At 39.0% G+C, this 8,707-nt stretch overlaps 1 protein-coding gene across 1 annotated transcript; it reads right to left on the bottom strand.

Moving 5' to 3' along the window:
* Window positions 1-384: 384 nt before the first annotated feature.
* Window positions 385-8,498, bottom strand: PHAX (phosphorylated adaptor for RNA export). Its single transcript, XM_075078472.1, has 5 exons — window positions 8,295-8,498; window positions 5,886-6,505; window positions 5,084-5,204; window positions 3,569-3,652; window positions 385-1,899 (listed from the first exon to the last, which is right to left on the bottom strand). The coding sequence occupies exons 1-5, from the start codon at window positions 8,397-8,399 to the stop codon at window positions 1,630-1,632; spliced, it is 1,200 nt and encodes a 399-aa protein (XP_074934573.1). The 5' UTR covers window positions 8,400-8,498; the 3' UTR covers window positions 385-1,629.
* Window positions 8,499-8,707: the final 209 nt, after the last annotated feature.

Below are 8,707 nucleotides of genomic sequence, written 5' to 3'. Positions count from 1 at the left end.
TGATTCTATCCACAAAATTGTTAAGGCGTTTCCAAGCAGTTCCCAAAACTAGGATCAAACGCTACAGTCCCAAATTAATTAAATAGTGTAAGGGAGACAGAATTTTGTACAAGTTATCAGTTTAGTACTCTGACCATCACAGGCTTGTTAGGAAAGTTAATGAACAAATCAAAACCTCTTGTTTTAGCAAAAGCAACTACTACCAGCAAAGGCATGCTTCACATCTGATGAACAACTTAACAATAGGGAGCTCTGGCACCTGAAGAAAAAAATGCAGAAAAGTCAAGGCTAATTAATTTAGTAAAGCATATAATGGAATGTGCTGTATGCCTGAGAACTTTCTTCAAAGATTGTACTGCTTTAAGTACCAGCTCTTGAGAGTACTGAATTGTTCAATATTATAACTTTATTATGTGTTTTAGTGACATGTTTTGCTTCTGAAATCCAAGAACTCCAGGTGAACAAAATTTGTGTTTGTTATTGGCTCTGAAAGCCAATAAATTTGTTAGTATTTCAGAAATATTTTAAAATGGAAATAGGATCTAGTCACAGAAAACACAACTTATTAGTGACAAAGTATTTTAGACATCATACATACCAGTGTCACACGTTTCTCAGTTACATTAAAAAGAACGCTCAACACAAAAGTTGTCTTTAATTGAACTTACAAACTACACAACTGTCTTCTGCGTAAAGTGAAAAAGTCATTTTTGCATACTACTGTTTCCTTAAGAGTCAACATAGAAAAACTTCAGAAATTCTGCAAGCAGACATAAGAAGCACAGAAACAAGAATTGCAAATTAAGAGTTTATAGGTATATGTAAACACACCTATATGTAAATGTACTTATATACATATACCTATATATAGGTACGTAGGATCTTCAGACTCCTGAGGGGAACACAAATTAGTAAAGTCTCACTTCTCAGAAAGCATTCAGTTATATTTTTGTTTTCAAACAAAAAGATCTAAGTTGTGTGTGCACCTAATCATGGAAAAGCCTAGACAGAACAAGCAGGAAGTAAAAACCACTATTATAATACGAAGGATTAAACTGCTGCAGAATGCAAAACATACACTGCTCAAGAGTGCTTATTTACAAGGTTATTATTTAGAGGTCATTAACTATTAAGTTTATTTCACAAACCAATCTGTTTTTACACGTCTTAATCCTATAAACACTGCTATTCTTGCCAACATACTACCCTGTTAAGAATACACTTTCTTTTATATCAAGACTAACTTTATACTGTTTTTACTGTTCAACTCTAACGAGGAGCAATGCTCCTCTTGACGACTGTTAGCTTCAGCAAATTAAATATGATGTATTTCATTAAAGCATTGCCTTAATTACTAAACCTAACGTGGCTATAAAAAAGTTTCTAAGGAACAAACATGGTGATGCAGAGCTGTTACCTAGAAAAACATTGAGTTTGAGGACTCAGCAAACAAACAGTAGGAAAATTAACACCTTTCATACTGCTAAATTTAGCTAAGAATTATGTAATTTTCTTTAGCATCAAATATTTCCCATGTTTCTGCAGCTTATGAAAACAAGAAGCCACAGGATTATAAGAAAGGCTCATTTAATATGCTTTATAGAGACTTTGTTATCAAGAACATAGTAACTAGAAGATCTCCAAATCGTGAGCGTTATCAATTTCAATAACATCTTCAGGTTCCATCTTTGCTTCATGATGCCCCTCCTGCAGATCGTCCAGGGAAGCCAGAGCCTCATTTGTATCGCTAGCAAAAGTCTCACGAGATGCATCATCATATTCTTGCAGGTTAAGCCCTTTAATGGCTTTTTTCATCTTCTTTCCTAGAACTTGTATTCTCCTCTTCTTAGCAGCTTTTTTGTTTTCATACTCCTTTTGGTTTTCCAGATAGAAGATTTCCTTGAAAGAAAAAACAAAAGTTTGACATATTCTTTTTACTAGTATTTCCTGAAGAAAACATACAGAAGTAAAAAAATTTTTATTACAAATACTGTTCAATAATAACTAAGATACCCATTATTGATAGTAGAAGTATCAGGATAGACTGCATTTAAGGAAAATGCCCCAGAGATAATTTTATTATAAAATTTCTCAGTGATCTCAAAGTATATGTAAATAAGTATCACTAAGTTTTCATTTCAAGTTTGCTGATGGTACCAAACTGGGTGGTAGACCAGAGGGTCGTGCTGCCATATGGAGGGACCTGTAGACAAAATAAGACCAAAGGTTCTACGAGAGCTTGAGAGAACTTTCCCCCACAACTGAAATTTGCATCCAGGTCTCATGACCTTTTCTTTCAAACACTTGTGACCCACATTAACATCTTCTCTACCGCAAAACATGACTGTTTTAAATTTCTTTCATACTTCAAGGGGGCAAATACCATGAAGCAAAGCTAAATGCTGCTACGTGCCTATCTTTCCCTATTTTTAAAACATTTAAATTGCATACAGAAAATATTAATGCCTTTTTCCCTCCCCAAAAGCTGCAAGTCAAGTGTTAAGGACATGTAAATCTGTGGGAGCTTTATACATGACAACCTCCATGATGACAGGATTACACACACCTTCCCGGCGGGGTTTGTATCACAAATGATGTCTCGTACCATTAATTAAGTTTATTAAGTGAAAACTGCTGCCTCAATAAACATTTGCTGCTATCAACACGAGAAGAACTAGACACAAAATTACAAAGGCATGGAAGAGGGATAGTACAGCAAATTATTTTTTTTTTTGTAATGGGGTAATGAAGTGATCAAACTTGCAACTTTTTGTGACCACTGTAAGCTATGAACCATAAAACCAGACAATCACAGTTTATGTTGATTTGTTTCTCAATTCCAAGTACAAGATGCTAGGACGGTTTACAGAGCAAGCTGTAGCCACCTACAATCAAAATAAGAAAGCCTTTCTTTAATAAAAAACTTTACTGAAGTGGCAAATACTGTGGAAAAAACCAAGTTGTTTTAACTGAAGTGAAATGAAAAAAAAAAAAAAAAAAGACCATCTAAGTCTATTTCATACCCTAAAAGGAAAGGCAATAGTACTTACAATCTGAAAAAATTAGTTTGGTGAGTACTACAGGTGGGGCCAGTGAACAATTCAGACTGGGTTTAGACCAGTAACTGACCTAATGGGAAATATTGCCTGGTGCTACAGCTGCTGGAGCTATATAGGACAAAAATAGTCTATTAAGAGAACACCATTCAATCCATACATAGTGACGCAGAGCTCCAAAAGGAGAAATACAACTGCAGATAACATCGCTGTGAAGTATATACAAATTAAGGAAAATCCAATGTTTATCTCTTCAGACTCTACAGCCTCATCATCCTCAACAGGTTTATGTGATTAGCGATATGTAAGTGGTGTTCTCTCTGCCTGGTGTGAATGGTAATTCATCAATTTTTTTTTTTTTTTTTTACACTTTGAATGTGAAAAGCTGATTTATTTGGAATATAGAGTTAAACTTGTTAGAAGTCATGACAGAGATTAAACCATAACACTTCTGGTAGAAAAAAGCCCCAAAATTTACTTTGTCAAGGCTGTAAATGATTGTCCAATTTTACCTTGATTTGCTCTTCTTTGATGCTAGGTGTGTTCTTCAGCAGGTTTAAATAAACGCCCCCTGGTGTTCTTCTCCTACTGCCGTTCTTAATAGGGAAGGAGTAAATTAGAAATAGTAAGCTTAGTACTTAAACGTTGATATAAAAACGGCATCTAAGACAATGCTTTGTATTGAGACAGAATAAAAAAAAATTCTATTGTGTTAGGTATCAAATAAAAGCAACACTGGCTATGTTTTATTTGTCACTGAACTAGTATTGAGAAGGTCAACAACTGGCTTGCTTTATTTGGGCAGGTAAACTACGAGGTTACAAGAAGTTTGCTTTAGAACACAATACCAAGCTGTTCAACTACATACTAAATCTCATTTTGGTAGTGAAGAAACAAAACACCAATAGTGTTCTAACAAGTCTCACAACTATCTGCAGTAATGTATATTTTATGTTAAGTATTCAGAACATTCCTAACACTAAATCCAGGAAAAGGTCAAAAATGAATTTAATAAAATTATGTATATATTTTTATAAATGTGCTCAGCAATTCTACAACTTATCTGTATATCTACAGGATTTTCAATTTCTGCTTAAGGCATATGAACACAACAATGTTCCATGCTTCAACAGTTTTCAGTGTAACAGCAGTGGTGCAATGTGTCATACTGAAGGATGAATGGACCTATCTTTGAAACCTCTGTAAATTATCGCCACGAATTATCACAATATTATTCAATTACCATTCATAGTCTATAAAGTTGAACTGTTACTCCAGTGCTCTGATATTGCACTAAATGTGACACTTTTTTTGCTAAATAACAAGTAAAATAAAATTCAAAAGTTCTAAGAACTGAGAAGGTAAACTTAAATATGCTCTGGAAACAGCAGACGCCACATACTTTTATCATCCTATCAGCACAAAATCCCAACCAAGGAAAAGAGCATGATCTGCCTTTAAAGTGGCATAGTGTGATCTGCAGCCAAGCAACCTGTGCCACCAGGAGTTGTGTCCTTTCATCTCCTTGGTAAATGCTTGGTAAATGCTTGTTAAGAAGGACTTTAATCCTTCAAGAAAACACACTGCTTCTAAGACAAGTCGATGGCTTGAAAGTTGTTACTTTTGGGGGGGCGGGGAGGAAGAACATCCACCTGACTTAGCCAGAGGCTTCACCTGAATCCTACCAGCTTTTATTCAGGCTTTAGAATCCCTCACTCTCAAGTCTGCCAGGGAAGGATCCCGAGGGGAGGCAGAGTAACAGAAACGGTGTTATCATTGCAAATCAGATACCAATCTCAGTACAAAGACTTGGCAATTTCCAGGTACATTCTTCTCATTGTTTACTCCAATCCTACTGGAAGGTTACATTAGCATTTATGAAGCAACTTTCCAAGCAATGGAAGGCCACGAAACTCTGGGAGAACCCATCCAACTGAAAGCTGTGCAACAGTACTATGTAAATATTCTACAAGTAAAAAAGCTGTACATGTCCCTCCCCACCTCCCACAAAATCACATTTTTCTTACCACTATGAACAGTCCACCGTTTTGTTCCACTTCGGCTGTTTCCATAAGCAGTTCGATAGCTTTTCTTTTCCCAATTACTTTCACTACTCGGCCAATTAAATCCTTCTTTGGCTCACAAAGCCTTAGAGGAGGAAAAAAAACCGCACAATAACGTCAGTGTAATTTCTTAAGTAAAATTAACCATGAAACTTCTATAATGAATAATTCATTCTGTGGGGCATAAAAATGAAATTACTGTTGCTAAATAATTGCTAAAATTAAGGAGGAGTCTATACATTTAAATGTGTTTCAATGTCTTCTTGAATAGATTTCAAAATACTGAGCTTCTGAGGGAAAGGTTTTTCTAAAGCATGCATTTTAAAAGTTTGTTTCAATGAAAATGCATTGAGTCATTATTTTTCCTCTGTTGATATGTGAAAGATTAAACCAAATAACCAACTGCACAGACCTGCATAAATCTCTGAAATTAAAGTATCTAAATCTGCTGTGCATTTAACAGTTAAAATTATAGCACCTTTTACAGTTAAATCAACAATTAACTGGAGAAAACAGCAAGTGTAAAAGTTCCCATGTACCATTCAGACAAACCTACATAATAAAAAAGAAATCTGTCTGTTGACTAATCTGTCTAGTCTGTTGATTTTGGAAATACACACAAGGCACTCATGCTTTTTGTAATCTGGCATGACATATTACATATTTAGCAGTAAGAAAGGTGTCCGTCCCGTGTCCCCCCCCTTCTTTTCTATCTCACAGTTTACCAATACTTGAGGAAGTGCAGATACCCTGTTATTAAACTCACCGAAAAGCAATTTCATCTGCCACTTTTTCCTCCGAGTCTTCTTCTGTTATCTCATATCTTCCTTTATATTTCATTTCTTGTCTTTCACCCAGTCTATCTTTCACAGCCCGCTTCCGTTTGAGAAAGCCTTGCCCATTTTCTTCTTCAGCTGGCACTGTTTTCTTGTCATCATGCATGTATTCATCCAGTTCTTTATCTAAAGTCTCTGCCTCCTTTTGCTTAGCTTCTTTCATCAGCTTTCTGGCTAATAAATAATTGTAAGTCTCAGACTGCCTGCTTCTGTCAATACTACCATCCATGCCTAGAATCCCAAGTTCGTTAGCTACCGCATCCTGATTCTGCTCCTGCAGCACCACACCCCAGATGTTGTTGACCTTCTTGCCACCTAGAGCAGTTTGTTTTTGGTGGCTCTGGCTAAGCTGAAAAGGCACAGATTTAGCAGGAGAAAAGCTGAAACACTTCTGTCGTTTTCGTTTCCAGAGGCAGCTGTCATCATCAGATTCAGAAAAGCTTTCGTCACTTGAATCCACACTTTTAGTTGTCCGATAAAGAACACTTGGTGCACATGATGAAATGCTGCTCTGGAATGGTCTGTTTGAATCATTGCCATCAAGTGATTTCTGAAATGAAAAAGTAAATGTCTGTTAATTTAAGTACTCTTGTAAGCTGAAAGAGCTATCAAGTCACACCAAAGATCTGATTAGCTAGGACACTTATTTTTGACTCATGTGACTGTTGGGACACTCCCCTATGAACATTTTTTGGGCTACAGTTGACAGGAGCATCCTATGAAACTTCTATACTTTGAACTCTTGCATCTGAAAGACAGCATGGCTGCTATAGAAAACACATATCAGGAGTCACTAATCTACTTAACGTAATCTTTGTTGAATGAAATTAAAATTATTATGGGACTGGAAAAACTATTAAAATTCCCCAATAGGGCAAATCACAAAATCATAAAGGTTGGAAAAGACCTCTAAATTCATCAAGTCCAACTGTCAATGCAACACCACCATGCCTCCTAAAACATGCCCTGAAGACAACATGCACAGCAGTTCTAAGATAGATGGGGAAAAAACCCCAAACACCATGGCAACTTTGCAGTAGTCTGAAAGGGGTCAAGGCTTGTGATCCACAACGACTGCAGTGTTCCCAGAGACACAAGTGAGAAGAAAAAAAATGACCCAAAACCCCCAAATCAAACCTACAACACTTGGATGCTGCTCAGACTTGAGAGGTTAACAGCGTATTGTGATTCTGGTTCAATCAGGACAGCATGTGACCAGCTGGGGACAGTGGTATCTTACAGAAGAACTAGAGTTTTCTTCCTTTAAACCAACAAGACACCACAGACTCACTATGGCTTCCTATTAATTAGGACAAAAACCCTAAAAGTTTCAACATACATTATAAAAAAAAGTCCTATTGCTATAAAAATGCTGTTTCCCCATACAGCTGAGAGATAAACTAAAATAGGCAAGCCAAACCTGCTGAAATCTGCATAAGGTGCGAAAGCACCACGGGTAACTTCACCCAGAATTCTTATTCCCGATTGCTGGAAACTTCTGGCCACAGTGTCTGCACTAACCTACAGCAAGCACTTTCCTTAATCCTAATTCCAATTTTTCCCTAACTGATTTCCTACCATAAAGTTATATGTTATCCCGTGATCTTTAAAAATAAAATCTCCTCCTTCAATTGCAGGTGAAATAAATTTAATTTTAAATTCTTTAAATCTAAAAGTTTTTTAACCTTACTGCCTTCACCAACGTTATGACACCATTTCTTCTTCCTCCTATTAGCAAACAGAAAACAGAAGCCTTCAACTTGCGTTATCATGTTATGACACACAAACTTTCAATTTAATATGTATTCCATAACGGAAAACACTTGCAACTCCATAAATTAAAATTCTCCTACGTCTGTAATAATTTATTTTGTGCTACACATCCCAGAACTATACTGCACATAAATCAAAATAATTAGAGAAAATAAAAACCCTTACACATACGGTGTCAAGACACCGGGTTATCGTGTTCCGAAATCTTTTCCTGCCCAGACACCTCCATGATTTCCTCATAAACTTCATAATACACTCCTAGGTGAAAACAGTACGACACACTCGGAAGTAAATACCATCTCTTCAGCAACTCCCGGACGCGAGAGCCGTGAAGCCAAGGGAAAGCAGCAATAGCCACTCTGCTTCCACGCATTTTTACTGCGGCCTGTTCACGCCGCTCCCGCAGCGACCAAGGGCGCCGGCAAGCGCTCTCCGTCGCCCACCAAACCTCCGGCCGCGGCCCTCCCGCCGCCTCCTCCCGCCCGGGCCTTCCGCGGCCCGCCGCCGGGGGTGGCGCGGCTCCGGCTGCAGCCGGGCTTCGCCGCCTACCGCCTCCCCTTCCTCACCTGCTGCGGCTCCCCGGGGGAGCCGGCGCCGGGCATGTCGGAGTCCGAGTCGGAGAGCTCGCCGTCCTCCACGTCGCCCTCCATCCTCCGCGCCTCCAGCGCCATCTCGCCTCCGCGACCCGGTGCGTGCCGGGAACGCCGGGCCGGCGGCGGGAAGGGGCGGGAGGAGCGCTGTGGCCCACCGCCATTTTGCCCGCCCCGCGGTGGGCGGTGCGAAGCGCTGCTGCGCCGTCGCCGCCGGCGGTGGGGCTGTGTCCGGGCGCCTGAGTTGTGGAAATGGCCGGTGCTGCACAAAAGAAAGAGTGTCGATGGAAACGGCGTGGGGCCGCCTAGCGCCTTGGGCCGTGCCTGAAGTACCTCCACACGAGGGGCAGCAACAACAACAACAAACTGTTGTATTAGCGAGTTGGTGA

The sequence above is a fragment of the Phalacrocorax aristotelis genome, chromosome Z (genome assembly GCF_949628215.1).
Source record: "Phalacrocorax aristotelis chromosome Z, bGulAri2.1, whole genome shotgun sequence".
NCBI lineage: Eukaryota > Metazoa > Chordata > Aves > Suliformes > Phalacrocoracidae > Phalacrocorax > Phalacrocorax aristotelis.
Note: the sequence above shows the minus strand (reverse complement) of the source record. Positions and strands in the feature narration are given on the sequence as shown.